We start from the raw sequence: 15503 nt of genomic DNA on the forward strand, positions 1-15503 counted from the left end.
AGGAGGAGGGTCTCGGGGTTTGGGGAAGCTTGGAAGGTGCTCGGCAGCAACAGATGGCAGGACCAGGCGTCAGCACTAGCAGGCAGGAAGGACGTGGCTGTGCCATCCCCATGATTTGTGTGAGGCCCATGGGCAGGCGCCGCAGAGCAGGGGGCTGTGGCTTCAGGGGGTTGTTGCAGGGGCCACAGGGCTGTTACTGGAGGGATAAGGGATTTACGGAAATCTCCACAGCTGTCCACCCCATCTCAGGGCTGATCCAGAGCAAAACACCAGTCTGTTTGTTCCCCTTCGAGTTACAACTGGAAGCGCCTTGAAGGGTCTTGGGATCCATGCTGGTTCTCAGTCTGGATCTTCTAATCCTGGAGCCACTTCTCTTCCCTGTTCTCCCCTCCAGCATGGTCTTCACATGAGACTGGGACCAAGCCACCCCCGTCCCCCCCAGCCCTCATCCCCCAGGCAGCACCAACTCCCGGGCACCTTGTGGGCTTGCACTGTGGGGCCTTGGGTGGGCCTTATGGGCTTGTGCCAAGGGTTTTCTCATGCTGTCTAGGGAAGTGGTCCCCATTGCCGGCCCCCTAATTGGTGGCATCTCTGCCCTGCCCACTGGGTACTGGCTTATTTGCCTTCTGAAGTCACAGCATCTCAGGGCCTCCCACACCTTCTAGAGGTTTTCACAGAGAGTAGGAGTGTGGGGACACTTCTGCTCACCCCTGAGACTAGGCAACCAAGGACCTAAGACTCTAGTGATGTGAGTCCCCAGTGACGCAGCCTCTTCCAGAAACCAAGCCAGTCACACCAAACTCTGGGCCCTGGCAGTGCTCAGCCTAGGAAGGAGGGGCTGTGGTGGAGTGGGATGGGCAGCAGGTGGGGGCAGCAAGATTTTATCCCCTAGCATGTGTACAATCTGAGACACATTGACAGATTACAAAGCAATACTTTGGAAGGAATGATGCTAAAGCTGAAACTCCAGTACTTTGGCCACCTCATGTGAAGAGTTGACTTATTGGAAAAGACTCTGATGCTGAGGGCAGGAGGAGAAGCGGACGACAGAGGATGAGATGGCTGGATGGCATCACTGACTCAATGGACGTGAGTCTGAGTGAACTCCGGGAGTTGGTGATGGACAGGGAGGCCTGGTGTGCTGCAATTCATGGGGTCACAAAGAGTCGGGCATGACTGAGCGACTGAACTGAACTGAACTGAAAGCAGATGAGATGGAATAGCAGATTGAGGCCAAGCAGGGCAGAATACCAGTGAACCAGACATCAGTCAAACTTCAGACTGGAGACTCCTGGTGGCCCCGGGGAAGAGGGAGACATCCTCAGTCCACATCCAACCCATCTTGGGGTCTCCTTGGACGCACTGACATGTAAATACCAGTTTCTTATCTTGATCTTGAGTTTCAGGAGAAGTGTAGTGCCCCCATTCCTCCCCGGAGGAGACCCTCCAGGCTTCTGCCATCCCAGCGCCTCCCACCCCTCAGTTACCCCTCTGTAACTGTTCACCCCTGGGGGCCTGAACCCCCACCTCCTGGCCAGCACACCGTGCCCTGCAGAGTAGTGGGAAGGGTCTGGACCAGGGTGGATGGCTGTGCTCTATCTCCTGCAGATCTGTGGGCCCATCTTGATGTTCCTTCCATCTCAGCACCTTTGAGGCCAAGCAGATCCCAGTGGACCTGGGGGTGCAGGCCCCCCTTCCTGAGGCCATCAGGGACACCAGTCCCACCTGCAGCTTGGGGGTCATGGCTACTAGCCTCTATCCCAGTGGACCCAGAAGGCGGGGGCTTAGACTCTTGCTGTGGCCACACACCTGGCCAGGTGCCCAGCTTGAGCCCCTTGCCCCTGCCAACTGTCCCTGGGTTTCCTAGACATGGGGGGAACTCACTCATCTCCTCTCATTCCCCTTGATAAAGAACAGACAGCTGGGGAACACTCAGGAAGGACCTCATTCCTGAAAAATTCTGGTGAACAGGGAGGAGGAGGAGGAGGGAGGGGAGAGGAAGGGGTGGTAGGTGGACGCTGTCCAGGGTCTCTGCACACCCAGGGTGGGTCCTGGACCAAGACCTCCTTCCCAGGAGAAAGCGGGCCGTGTGCTTATACCTGCTGCCTGCTCCCAGAGTCGCCAGCCCCCAGCGCCCTCCCTGCCCACCCCACATAGCCAAACCTGCCCCTCCCGCTGCCCTGTAGGGACTCTGAGGCACCAGCAAGTGCCGGGGACCAGCCCCGGCTGATCCAGGGTATTCGAAGCGGGGACGGCGTCGGCGAGGATCAGGAAACAACTGCTTAATTAAACGTTAATTAAGGATATAAAGAGTAATAGAATGAGGATAGCTCAGTGAAGAAATTCAGTGGAGAAAAGAGGCTGAAATAAGGATAGCTCAGTGAGGAAATTCAGTGGAGAAAAGAGGCTGAATAATTCAGCCAGAAGGTAAGAGAAAGAACGACATGGTGAGACCAAGTTTCGGTGAACAAGGCCCACACTTTATTTTCCAAAGTAGTTTTTATACCTTAAGTTATGCATAGAGGATAATGGGGGAAGGGGTAGAGTCATGCAGTAAGCCAGGCTTTCTTCCTGCAAACTTATCATCTGCAAAAGTTTAGGTGATTTGCATCATCTTCTGGCCCGGAGGCCTTTTTCTCTAAAGGTGATTATTCTAAAGTCAGGCGCCAGCCTCCAAAAAGCATAGATAAAGTTGCATTCCTACAGAGCAAAGGTGTGGTGGGCTATAACAAGAAAAAGAATTAATTCAAGGGTCCCAGGTTACAAACATTAAAGCTACTATTTAAACCAATTATATTAATCAATACACTGCCAGGGACACAGCAGGTAAGGGATATGGAGACTTAGCAGCAAACATTGGCCCAACAAGTGAAAATCCCTTCACCAATACAATTTCTAATCAATCTTTTGACTGCTCAAAGGAATCTGTATTTAGACAGTTTAGAACATCTCCTGCCTCTCACAGTTGGGAGGCTCTGAACAATCACATGTGGCCGGAAAAACCTATTCAGGCAGGCTAGAGGATTTCCAAAGGAGTTTGTAGGTTAAACACTGTCACACCCAGGAATTATTAACTGGAGCTGTAAGCTAACTTTTTTCAGAGAGGTAGTGGGGGACAGCCCCCCGTAAAGTCAGAGGTGTAGGTGAAAGCACAAAGCAGAAAGTAGGCAGACTCTGGTTTTGGGGGTAGATTGCTCGAGAATTTCCAGGGAGACTCCTGAGGCTTGATCCCGCCTTTGCGTATGCCAAGCCTCCTTCCTCATGACCTTTGTCATGGGCGGAGTTCCTCACGCTGGCTACCGGCAGTGATAGAATTCCAGTTGAGCTATTCCAGATCCTGAAAAGTGCTGCACTCAATATGCAATATGCACTCAATATGCAATATGCCGGCTCCCGGCAAGCAAGGTTTGTGGGGTGGAGGGGATGTGGCAGGGAGTAGGGGCCGAGCAGTGGGTGCTGTAAGGTGAGCGCAGAGAAAAAGAGAGTGAGCGGGATAGTCAGGCAAGACAAGGAAATTTATTAGAGGGAAGAGAGAGGGTGACTGGCTCTTAAGGAGAACCAGTGTTCTCTCTTTCTGACGGAGTCCTTCTTATACCCCACCAGTGAAAAATTCTCTGAAGGGATGGTCACATAGCCAGATGTCTGGAATCTGGTGGTCTTGCAGCTCTGAGAAGATAGGTGCCAGTGAGATAACAGGATGCCGTTTGGGCAATTTGGTCAGTCTCACGGATCACTGTGATTTATTCTTTGTGAGGTTGACATAATGAGCCGTCTTATCAATGAGACCCCATGCGGGCCCTATCGCATGTTCTCCTGTGCCTGTGTCTCTGTGAGGACAGTGCAGGGTGGGGGTGGGGTCGCTGTTTCCTGGGGACCCCCGCCCTCCATGCCCACCAGCTCCTCGGAACCCTCGCTGAGGCCTTGCATCCATGGTGTGTGGGTCTTGCCTCCTGGGGCCAGGCTTCAGGCACAGACCCCTCATAGGGGGATTTGGACCCCTCAGCTGGGTTCAGGACCTGCCCAGGAGACCCCAGCTGGCACCCCAACTTCACTGTCAGCTCAGGCGGCCCTCCCATATCTGTCACAGGTGGGGATGCAGGCTCACGTTACTCCTTTAGCACCTCCCCCATCCCTGTAGTCATTCATGCACCAGGACTACCTCCTGGCCGCGTCTCCCGGGCTTCAGCTGCCCGCTGGCCAGCCTGGTGTATTGTGGGGTACACACAGTCCATCCTAGCTCTGCCGACGCTTGGGGAGGACGCAGGATGAGGGGAGGAGTGGGGAACATTGGGAGACCAAGGGCAGAAATGGAGGTTCCCCATCCCCCATCAGGCCCCAGGCCTGGCCTCAACTCGTCACAGCCCTGGAGAAGAATCTTGGCACGGGGCAGCCAACTCTGATGCCCAGGCAGCCTCGGCATTTCACACTGACACACAGTTTTGGGTTGAGATCAGGCTCTGGGCTTTCAATCACACTGCGGGGTGCCTCAGGCCATGAAGGGCAAAGGGGAATAGACCCACTGAGCTGAGAATGGGTGCTCCTGGCTCCTTGTGGGTCCCGCGTGGCCTGGTCCCTCAGCTGTGAAGTGGGAATAAAGAGAATTTTGTAAAAACAAAAGATGACCCAATGGTGAGCTCGCTGAGGGGCCCTCCTGGGGGGCCAAGGAATTTGCACATGGAGGAAGGGCAGAGGGGTGGACTGGAGTTCCTGGGCCGCAGAACACCCAGCTGCCTCCTGGCTCTGATCCCGCTCAGCACTCAGGCCCACCAGGCCTCCGTCTCCACAGCTCCAGGAGGGGAAAGGTGGCAGGACAGAGCCATCCCGCCTGGGGGCCCGCCCTGGGCAGCTCAGGGGATGGGGCTGTCCTAGCTTGGCCCCAGGAGAACCCCCCACCCCACCCCCTGCATGGGCCTGGGCCCTCGACCAACCTGGGAAAGGCAGGAGTCTGGTGCTCTTGGCTGCTGGCTGTTGGCAGCCTCTCGGTCTTCCTGCTCAGAGCGTCATCTGTCTGGAATGCCAATGGAAAAACCTGCTCCTGCAGGTGGCCTTGGGGCTCTCAGATTCCCAGTTTGGTGGTCTGTGGGTGTATAGGGCCCAGGCTAGACTCTGGCCATCCCTACCTCCTGCCTGGGGTGGGGGCTCTCCCCTTCTGCTAACTGAGGTCCCTCCTGTCTTGCCTGGTGGGTATGTAAGTGGAGGTGCCTGTGAGCCGAGGGCTTTCTCCAGGATGGAAAGGAGCCCCAGCATCCTGCCCCCCAAGCCTGGCCCTTCAGGTGGGCGTGTTCAGGCATGGAATCAGGTCAGAGTTCAGGTCTCTACAAATTGGCTGGGCCACCCTACCAGGCAGGGCCACTGTCGCTGGTACTGCCCACCCCCGAACTCCATTTGATAAGGATGGTCTACAAAAGCAGAGAGAGCTCCCTGGGCAGGTAAACAGCGGTGTCTACTGGTTGTAGGTGCAGCCTGATTCCCAAAGAATGAGTTCCTGAAAAAATTAGGAATAGCGGAAACTTTGGACTGTGTGTGTTTCTTTGTTGATGAGAAATTTACACCAAGTGCGCGGTCTTGGGTGTGCAGCCGGCGACTCGGGCACTCTGTGTGCTGGTGCGAGAGCTGGGCTTTCTCTGCCTCCCACCCCTGGGGACCCACGGGAGATTGGAGGGCAGGACTCAGGGCACAAGTTTGTGGACTGGGACAGGCCACTCTCCTGGGTCTGAAAAAGCCCGCGGGTCAGCAACCAAATCCTGGCCAAGGCTGAGCCTCTTGGAAACTGTCCGGCCTGTGGGGCAGGAATGTGCCTGCACCTGGTAAATCCATCACCCGAGCCTCCACCACTAGGCTCCTGGATGCCCCTGCCTCCTGCGAGCTTGGCTGTGAACTCGGCTGTGCACTCATCCGGCCCTGGTTCCTTCCCCCCTCCACCATCTCCAGGAAGACAGAGGACAGAATATGGAAGGGCAGCAGGTCCCTAGCAGAGGGACACAGTTTGTCCATTCATACATTCATTCATTCCCCAGTGGGTGCCAGCCACCACTGTCCTAGTCACAAGCCCCACAGCCTGCCTGATCACTGTCCCCGCTCCTTGTTTTCGCTATAGGAACTGCGGGGAGTGGGGTGGGAAAACTCAGGGAAGAGGGTGCAGGGGGTGAGGATGGGATGGGGAGACATGCCCATAGGCCTGGCCCTGATGCAGTTGGGCACCCAGTCCCCATGGCTCTGTGCCCAAGGTCTTCTAGAGGAGCTTCACGCACCAACCCCAGCAAAGACCTCCCCATCCAGCCCGTACCCTATTAACCCAGATTCATGGGAGCCCCGCTGGAACAAAATCCATATTCACAAAACATTCCATTGGAGCACAGTTAGTGTCTCACAGAGGGATCCCAGCAATCTTCTCTGAAAAGAAATTCATTCCCCCGATGCAGGGTGGGGGCTGGGGGTGGTCCTGGGCAGTGGTCAGGGACCCAAGTCAGTGTAATGGTGCTTTGTAAGCTGTCAGGAGCACTGTGGGCTGAGCCTGGCCTTGGTGTTTTGCCTCCTCATCTGCAAGTCTGGAGGTTGGGTGTCTGGCATTTAAATGCCGAGACCTCATCCATCACCCTGAGTGACCTTCAGCCTGAATGCTCATCCATCAGACAGTCGACAGCCTGCTCATCCCCACCGCTAACCACCACTGCCCTGGAGGCCTGGGCTGGACTCAGACAGCAGGTCCTCTTAGCTCCTGACATACTGTGCTGTGGGAGAGGAGCACTCGCTGCACCTCCCATCCTCCCTACTCACTTCCACCCCCTCCCACTCCTCTCTCCCCCATCCCCTCCTCCTCCTCTCTTCCTCCATCCATCCCCTTCGCTCCTCCCTCCCTCCCACCTCCCTTTTCCACACCCACTACTGGCCCCTCTGCCCAGCAGGGCGGTGGCCCCAGGTGAGACCTCCACCTGGTTTCCGGAGCTCTGGTTCTGACGCTTGTAGAGTGGAGAGGGACACTGTCCCCGTTTTCTGGAGTGGTGGCCCGTGTCCTGCTCCCTCTGTCCCCGGTTGCGTGGAAAGCAGCTCCGTGCACAGCCTGGTGGTCCCCTGTTCAGGAAGAGCAGAGGCTGTCATGCAGGACGTCCAGTGAAGACTGTTGGGTCACTGGGGACCCTGACAACGGGGGAAGGATGCCTGAGCGGAGGCCCAGGCCCAGTGGCCCCTGTGGGGGCCTGAGATTCTGGGGCAGGCAGGGAAGGGACAGGAGGCAGGCAGGGAGCAGCCCACCCCAGGGAGGGCCCTGCAGGACAAGGCCCCTCACCACAGGCCCCAACGGTGGTTGGGGTGTGTGGGGGTTAACGTCAGAGTGCCCCAGCGCCCAGGGGTGAACATCCCTTTGGGGCTTCGCTGGCTCTGTTCCCTATGACCTGCTCCCATGGCATCCACACTGCCTCCCATGGTGTCCACACCACCAGATCTCCAGCAAAGCCCTGTGGTCTTAAGCCCCAGATAACACAAGGCAATTTGCAGAGCAAACCCTGGGTTCGAAGCCCTCCTCCCTGCCTTTGAACTATTGGAAAATACTCAGCACTTGGAGAAGCCCCAGCCTCCCAGCAGGATGTGAGGCCTGTGGATGTGCCTGGTCAGTGTCTTTCTGGGGACAGGGGACAGGAGACCTGGTCAGGGCCTTCCCCAGGTTGTGGGGATAGGGTGGTGACCTATCCAGTGCCTTTCTGGGGACATGGGAAACTGGTCATAAGGGTTCAGATGACTCGTAGAACCAGGACAATCCACAGTGAAGGTGGCCATGACGATGTCTCCTTCTCCTGAGGGGCCCTGCCGGCTGCCCCTCCCTCGGTACACATTACCAGGTGGGAACGCCCCAGGTTCCTGGGACAGAGCTGGAGGTAAGGAAGCCTGGACTCACTCCTGTTGGAAGCCAAAGTGATGCGGATGGGAAGGGGGTGCCCCTGCCCCCACCAGCCTGCCACCACCCATTGAGCAAGGCCTAGGGCCCCAGCCCTGCAGACGCGTGACTCTGAGAGACGGTCGCCATCACAGAGCCACCTGTTTCGAATCCGAGTTTACCCAGAACAGCTGCTCTTTTGTCATAAAACAGTGCCTGCCCAGAGCGAGGGCAGGGTGGGCAGGATGGAGAAGCCAGGAGACCAGGAGCCCTCATGCAGGGCGACTGGAGGGGTGGCAGCCGCATGGCCACACGGGTGGTCACGGTGGCCCTGTTCATTTAGGGAAAAGGTGGAAGCACCTCAAATGCCCACAACCAACACGTGTTCATCCACGGGGGCACATTCAGCTCTGCCCACACTACAGAAGGGCGTCTGTTCCCGGAACATGGTGGGTGGAGCTCCTCCAGGCGCTTAAAGTTCTTCCAGCAAAAACGGAGGTTTCTGGGAAAGAAGGAATTCTGCCCCAAGGCTGCAGCGTCTTCTCCCTGAGTTTCCAGCCCGCCAGCCTGCTGCCCCACCCGCCAATGGATCCCAGACATGCCAGTCCCTTAATCACTATGCCAATTCCTTCAAAGAACCTTTTAATATTTATACGTCTGTGCTATTGGTTGATTTCTTTGGAGCTCCCTGCCTGACAGGACAGAGGAGACTGGCGGGCTGTACAGTGCAATGGGGTCACAGTCAGACGCGACTGAGCACGCACACCCGGCCTAACAGATGCCCCGAGACTGAACTGTGATGTTGGTTACATGACTGTCCTTTCACTGAAAATCATTACTTGTATTTTCAGTGGGTGAGTTTTATGGTGTGAAACTACCCCAATAAAGCTGTAGCATTTGAACAGGAGCCCTGACCTGCTATTCTAGAGCCCTATTCTAGCCACACACAAGCTCACCCCGGTTGGCCCCTCACCCCAGGGCTCTCTGCTCTCCGGCTTGCCAAGGGCCAGGCACCATGCCTGATGGGCTGCTGACTGTGGGTCTTGAGCCAGACTAGGCCTCCATAAATCACCGGTCCCTGACTGTTGGGTCCTGGGGGCCTGTGGTGAGGGGAGAGGGAGGGACTGTGGGCGGTGGGTCCAGGGAGGTTGGCCAAGCTGTAGTAGGCCAGTAGGAGTCTCCACGTGGCTGTGTGTGTGAGTACACAGGCATGAGAGCCTGCTGGACATTTTTAAGCACTCTGAAACACTCACGGTGTTATCATGAGGCTCCCCAGAGGCTGGCAGGAGTGTGGGAGCACTTCTAAGTGGGAGGTGGGAAGACAGCCCCTGCAGCTGTCCCAGGCCTGGCAGTAGAAGCTCAGCCAGCCCATGTGGGAGCACTAACCAGGGTACTCAGGTCTTAAATTTGGGGCCAAAAAGGTAAGTTCTTCAGTATCATGCCAAGAAATAGTGCAAAGAGCACCTTCACGTGTGCAGATGAGTGGGGATTGCAGGGACACTCGGGGTAGGGGAGGGTCTCTGTTTTCCAAGTTTGGGGCCTTCTGGGTGCATTCTGGAATTAGGATTCAGGAAACAGAGACATGGGGCCTTGATCAAGGTACAAACTTTGGGCTGTTTTCTTCCCAAAACATTGGGGGTCCCAAGTGGGGCCAGTAGCCTCCCACTCCATACTTAGCGGCCAGATCTCCACCTGCCAACACATTAGGATCCAGTCAAGGCCTTGAATCTGATGTGTGTGCAGCCATGGCTGGGGCCCAGGTTGGGATGTGAATTAGGGGTACAGTGTGGAGTGAACTGGTCACCGGAGAGTGGGATAGGGGTTGGGGTAGGTCCAAAACCTTTCCCTGTGGGTGGGCTCTCTGTGGGCAGGGCCTGATGGTCTTGGTGTCCATAGGAGGTCCAACTGGGATGCTGTACACAGGAGGCATGAGATAATCCCCTACTGCGTTGTATATGATCCACCCCCACCATCCCCTCAAGGTCTGGGGAGGGAGAGGCAGGTGAGCTGCAAATGGGAGAGTAATTCTGGCTCATGATTTTAGTTTGGGCTCCAAGTTCCTGCCCTGGAGTGATGTCCCAGCCGCCTGTCCTCCCTGAGCAGGTTGAGGCTGGTGGCTCCCCGCCTCACTCACCCCAGGGTCTCAGGCCCCACACCCAGGGCCTGGCTCAGGCCGGATGGCACCCACCCACCATGTCAGGAAGGCCTAATGGCCAGACATGTCCCCTGCCCGGTCAGGCAGATGGGCTCCTCCAAGTGCAGGAGGACGTCCTGGGGGTCCTGCCTCCTTTGACACCCCACTCACACTGCTGTTGCAGACAAGACTCAGGGAGCTCAGCGTTTATTGTTTCAGGTGCTGAAGCTGTGCGGGATGGAACCACATGGCAGTTGGGAGAAATGGGTGCCACCGGGGCCATGCTCATGCCAGGAGGAGGGTCCCACACAGGCAGCTTGTGTGGCAACATGGTGTCACCTGCCACGGTGTACCCTGTCGTGCGTCAGGTACGCAGTCACGTCTGCAGGGGGCTGGTGAAGACTCCACTCACCACGGTCTTCAGGAGCTGGCCCTGAGCCTGAGCCTCCTGCAGACCCTCACAGATGGACTGGGTTGGGGGCACTTCTGGGCGTTATGAGGAAAGTAGCTGCACTGATGGAGCTGAAGTGAGTGAGGGGTGAGGGAGAGCCAGGAGCTTTCTGGAAGAGGACTGGGGAAGGGAGGCAGACCGTGGGGAGGGTGGTCCAGGAGAGACCTGGGCCCCAGGGGCCACTCCCCACAGCCTACCCCCAGGGCCCACAGGGAGGCTGGGGACGCTCAGACGCAGAGACTCCCGGGGACCGCCTGGGACAGTGCGATGGTCTCAGTGGCTTGCTGGCTGCTGGAGGTCACGGAGCGACCCGAGCCGAGCTGGCAGCGGGTGTGGCCCTGTGGGAAGCTGCGGACGCCCACAGGCCCACTGGTGCCCCTGCTGTGGAGCGAGCGTTGGCGGTAGTCACGGTAGTTCTTGGTGAGCAGCGTGTAGAGGAAGGGGTTCACACAGCTGTTGCCATAGGTGAGGCAGGTGGTCAGGTAATTGACGATGCGGGCGGAGCGGGGAGCGAGCGGTGGGGCCCCACGGTACTGGGCAAGGAGCTGCCACAGCCAGAAGGGCAGGAAGCAGGCCCAGAAGAGCAGCACGATGCCCAGGATGAGGTAGAGCACCCTGGGGTTGGGCAGCCGCCGCGTCTGCGTGAAGGAGGCCCGCTGCGACAGCCAGTAGGCCCGGGCCAGGCGGACGTAGAGCAGCCCGATGACCACACCGGGCCCCACAATGCTGGTCCCGAAGAGCAGCGTCAGGTAGGCGCGGTGGGTGCGCTGGCCCCAGGCTGGCAGGCAGAGACTCTTGTGGCCCCTGCGGACCAGCCGGATGGCCAGCATCATGGGCAGTGCCAGCAGCAGTGCCAGCAGCCACGTGCCCAGCGCCAGGACCTTACGATAGCCCTTGGAACGCTGCACTGTGTCCAGCGGCCTCACCACGGCGGCATAGCGCTCCCTGCTCATGAGGGTCAGGGTGAAGATGCTGGCGTGCATGGTCAGGAAGTCCAGGCTGAAGAGGACGCGGCAGCCCACGTCGCCGAAGTGCCACCTCTTGGTGATGTAGGTAGCTACAATGAAGGGGATGCTGAGCAGGTAGAGGAGGTCTGCCAGCGCCAGGTTGATGACGTAGACGTACATGGAGGCAGAGGTGTGCAGGAAGCGGCACATGACCGTCAGCGTGTACACATTGCCTGCCATGCCTACCACACCCATGGCCGAGAGCACCACCCCGATGGTGCCCGTGGCCACCAGGTCTTCCAGGGAGTTGGGCTCCGTCGGGCTAGCCAACGAGCTGTTGAGGGACGCATTGGGGGCACCAGGCAGCTCGGGCATGGCGCTGCCCATTGTAGCCGGCACCAGGAACCTGCTCGATGGCTCTGGGCTCAGTGCCATCTCTGCCACCTCACACTGGGCTTGGGGCTGGGGCCTGCTGCTCCTTTAGGTAGAGAGGGGGCATCTGTGGGCAACAAGCTTGTCCTGCAGGAGAGGATGCTCATTAAAGATGCAGGTCAGGCACCCTTTCCCACTCCCAAGAGGCCATAAGAGGCCACAGTTCCCACCAGGCTGGGAGGCCTGCAGAGGGACAGTGCTCACCAACTGTGATACCCCCTGGGGGACTCTCCATGCAGAACTCTAACACTCTGCTTCAGTTCCCCAGCTATCCAGGGGGACCAGAGTACCACCCAGACCAGTTGCCCCCCATGCATGCCCCAGTAGCATTCTCACCCTGGGCCACAGTGCAAGTTCAAAGGCCTCTCAGCTGGATGGCCTTTCCTGAAAATCAGAGCACAGCAGGCATGAACCAGGATGGTTCACTCCTGGATGAACCAGGAGTTCTCACTAGGCCTTCTCACTTCCTCATCCCTGAAGGGCAGGGAAGCCCGGCTGACCCCTATGTCTTCCTCCCCATATAGTTCTCCTGTATGTTTTAAGAAAATACATTTTGTTCAGATTGCAAAAGTAATATCTGCCGACTTTAAAGTTCAAATAGGAAAATATGTTAAAGAGGGGAAAGCCCTCATAATCTTCCTTTATTCACATGGGGGAAATAAACCTGATCCCTATATCCTACCACACAAGAAAACAATTCAAGGTGGACTGTGTACCTTATGTAATAGATTAAATCAATTAATTAATCAAGCTCTGGAAGAAATACAGGAGAATATCTGCATGACTGTGGGTAAATGAAGATTTTTCAAAAAAAAAAAAAAAAAAGCAAAAAATGCTTGCAGTAAAAGACCCACCAATTGGATTTCATGAAAATTAAGAACTTCACTGAGAGAGTAAAAGATGTAAACCATGGACTGGGAAAAGATCATCAGAAGACACATATCAGACAACGAACTAGTAATCAAAATATGTGAAAGAACTACAGATCAATAAAGAGCAATGACTCAACTGAAAGGAAAAAAAAGACAAAATTTGAACAGGAAATTCGTAAAACTGCTGGGAGGACATGAAGGAAATGAACTCCTGAACTGCTAGTGGAGGACAAGAACAGTGCAGCCGCCTGTGGCGAACAATCTGGCACCCTTAGTAAAGCTGGACACACGTCTGTCCTCTCATTCAGCAATTCTACTCTTAGGTTTATGCCAAGAAAAATTAGTGCAAATGGCCATAAAAAGCAAGAGTGAGAACGTTCATAGCAGTCAGAAGCTGGAAACCACCCAAACGTTGGTGAATAGTAGTATGGATAAAGAAACTGACACCCCCCCCCCAATAAAAATGCTCCAAGGTGATGAAGAAAATGAAATTATTGAACAGTCAGCAACTTGATGAAACTCAAATATGCTCTGTTGAGTGGGGGGATGAAACAGAAACCATACACAAAAAGTACACACTGTATAATTCCCTTTACCTGAATGAAGCTGGGGAAAAGAAAAAATCTCTATGAGTGGTTGAAGAGGGTGTCAACTGGTAGGGGGCACCGGAGAGCACTCCGGGACGGACGTGTGCTATGTCCTCATGTGGCGCTGGTTACACAGGTGTTCTGGTGGCTCAGATGGTAAAGAATCCGCCTGCAATGCAGGAGACCTGGGTTTGATCCCTGGGTTGGGAAGATCCCCTGAAGGAGGGCATGGCAACGCACTCCAGCATTCTCCCCATGGACAGAGGAGTCTGGCGGGCTATGCATTCCATGGGGTCCCAAAGAGTCAGACACGACTTAGCGACTACGGACATGTAAAAACTCCTGGAGTTGCACACTCATGACCCGTGCTTACTGGGTGAAAATTACCCTCATGAGAAAAAAGAGACCTAAAACCTGAATACTTGAATGAGAGGAGAGGCCCCTTTATGGCCCAATCTCCCCACATCTAGGGATAATGTGGCCGGATAAAACTGGTTCCCGGTTTTTTCCCTCTACAGGTACAGCGTTCGCACTAACATGGATAAACTCGGGGCGTCCAACTGAGCACTCGGTGCAGAAGGGCAAGCTGGGTGTAGAGACGCTGTCCTAGGCCCCCTGCCCGTGGGACTTGGCTCAGCCTTGGGTCTGGCGAGGGGAGCTGGGGTCTTTCCTACCGGCCCGAGGCGCCCTCCGCGGCCGCAGCCCCCAGTGGGTTCTGGTTCCAGAGCCCTCCCGCAGGGGCTACCGCGAACCTGGCGGAGGACCTCCCGGGAGGGACGCGAAACAGCCGCCGAGCCCACCGCGCACACCTCACCCTCTCCACCCTCCGAAGCGCCACGCATCTCCCGGGGGTCCGCTGGGAGGGCTTCGTGGCCGAGCGATCCTGCAGGGGATTGTGCGGGCCAGCGGGGAGGGCGCCCCGCCCCGGGAGGATCCCGGCCCCTTCTCCCGCCCCGCACCCTCGCAGTGCCTGCGCCCACCTCCGTCACCGGCCGTCAGGTGTGGGCGCCGAGCACCCTGGGGTCGTGCTCTGGACCGGCGCTTAGTCGCTAAGCGTCTCCAAACACTCGGCGCGGCACGGGAACCTTTCCGAGGGCTCTGCCCGGTAGGGGCGCGCAGAGGACGTGGGGGCTCCCAGGGGCGCGTGGTGGAGGGGAGCCCGCCCGCCGGTCTCGCCTGGAGAGCCGCGTTCCGCGCCCAGGCCCCTGTCGCCGGCGCCACCTGCCCGGCTGCCAGCTGGGAATGCGCGGCGGCCCTGCGCCCGGCCCGGATATTAATAACCCGCGGGAGGGGGGCTGCTAGAGAGGGGGCGAGGATGCGCTGCGGTGGGGGGAGCCACGGAGGCCCAGGGACGGGAGGGCAGCAGGGGCGGGAGCGGGGGGTGGCAAAGCGAGAGGGCAGATCACGGCGCAGCTGGGACTCCAGACGCATCCATGGGGTGAAGCTCAGTCCAGCCTGGCTGGCCCCACCGCGGAGCGTCTCTGCTTCCCTTCGCCCTCTGCACTCCACCACCCCTCAGTTTCCCAAGCACTGAGCCTCGGACTCGGATTCAGATTGTCAGTCAAGCCCTGGACCCTCCTCTGCACCTGTGGGGGACGCAGTGGGTGGAGGGTGGTTCTGAGAGACCCATGCGAGGCCAGGACCCAGTGTCATTAAAGACATTCATAATGTGCACTCGTCACTATTTCCAAAACCTTTTATCAACACAAACCTTTTATTGTCCCCATTAGACAACTCCACATCCCATTCCCCCAGCCCCTGACAACCACCATTCTCCTTTGGTCTCCATGGATTCCACTACTCTAAGGACCCGCTGTGAGTGGGATCATACATTCGTCCCTTAGTGTCTGGCTTCTTTCACTTACTATGATGTCTTTGAGCTTCCTTCATGTTGTAGCAAGGGTCAGAGTTTCCATCCTTTTCAAGACTGAAGAGTATTCTGTGAAGACAGAAGAGTGAAGTATTCAGAAGACTGAAGACTATCTTCTTTTTCTTCTTTTAATGTATTTATTTATTTGGCTGGGCCAGGTCTTAGTTGCACCATGTGGGATCTAGTTCCCCGACCAGGGATTGAACCGAGGCCCCCTGCACCGGGAGCATAGGGTCTTAGCCACTGGACCACCAGGGAAGCGCCCTGAAGAATATCTTCTGATTCAAGGTAAATCACTTTGTTTTTCCCTTCATCCCTGATGGATGATTTTGGTGATGGT

The 15503-nt window shown here is 56.8% G+C and overlaps 1 protein-coding gene across 2 annotated transcripts; it reads right to left on the reverse strand.

Annotated features, from left to right (window-relative positions):
* Window positions 1–10182: 10182 nt before the first annotated feature.
* On the reverse strand, window positions 10183–14518 carry UTS2R (urotensin 2 receptor). 2 transcript variants are annotated; one of them, XM_027519289.1, is made up of 3 exons: window positions 14274–14518; window positions 13303–13462; window positions 10183–11921 (listed from the first exon to the last, which is right to left on the reverse strand). In XM_027519289.1, the coding sequence occupies exon 3, from the start codon at window positions 11835–11837 to the stop codon at window positions 10683–10685; it is 1155 nt and encodes a 384-aa protein (XP_027375090.1). In that variant the 5' UTR covers window positions 11838–11921; window positions 13303–13462; window positions 14274–14518; the 3' UTR covers window positions 10183–10682. The 2 variants fall into 2 exon arrangements, with proteins under 2 accessions (XP_027375090.1, XP_027375089.1); XM_027519288.1 differs by having other exon boundaries at window positions 12171–13462.
* Between the last annotated feature and the right edge of the window lie 985 nt (window positions 14519–15503).

The sequence above is a fragment of the Bos indicus x Bos taurus genome, chromosome 19 (assembly GCF_003369695.1).
Source record: "Bos indicus x Bos taurus breed Angus x Brahman F1 hybrid chromosome 19, Bos_hybrid_MaternalHap_v2.0, whole genome shotgun sequence".
NCBI lineage: Eukaryota > Metazoa > Chordata > Mammalia > Artiodactyla > Bovidae > Bos > Bos indicus x Bos taurus.

Excerpts from the sequence above, each read along its gene's own strand:
- UTS2R (XM_027519289.1), bottom strand. The coding sequence starts at position 11,837 with ATGGCACTGAGCCCAGAGCCATCGAGCAGGTTCCTGGTGCCGGCTACA.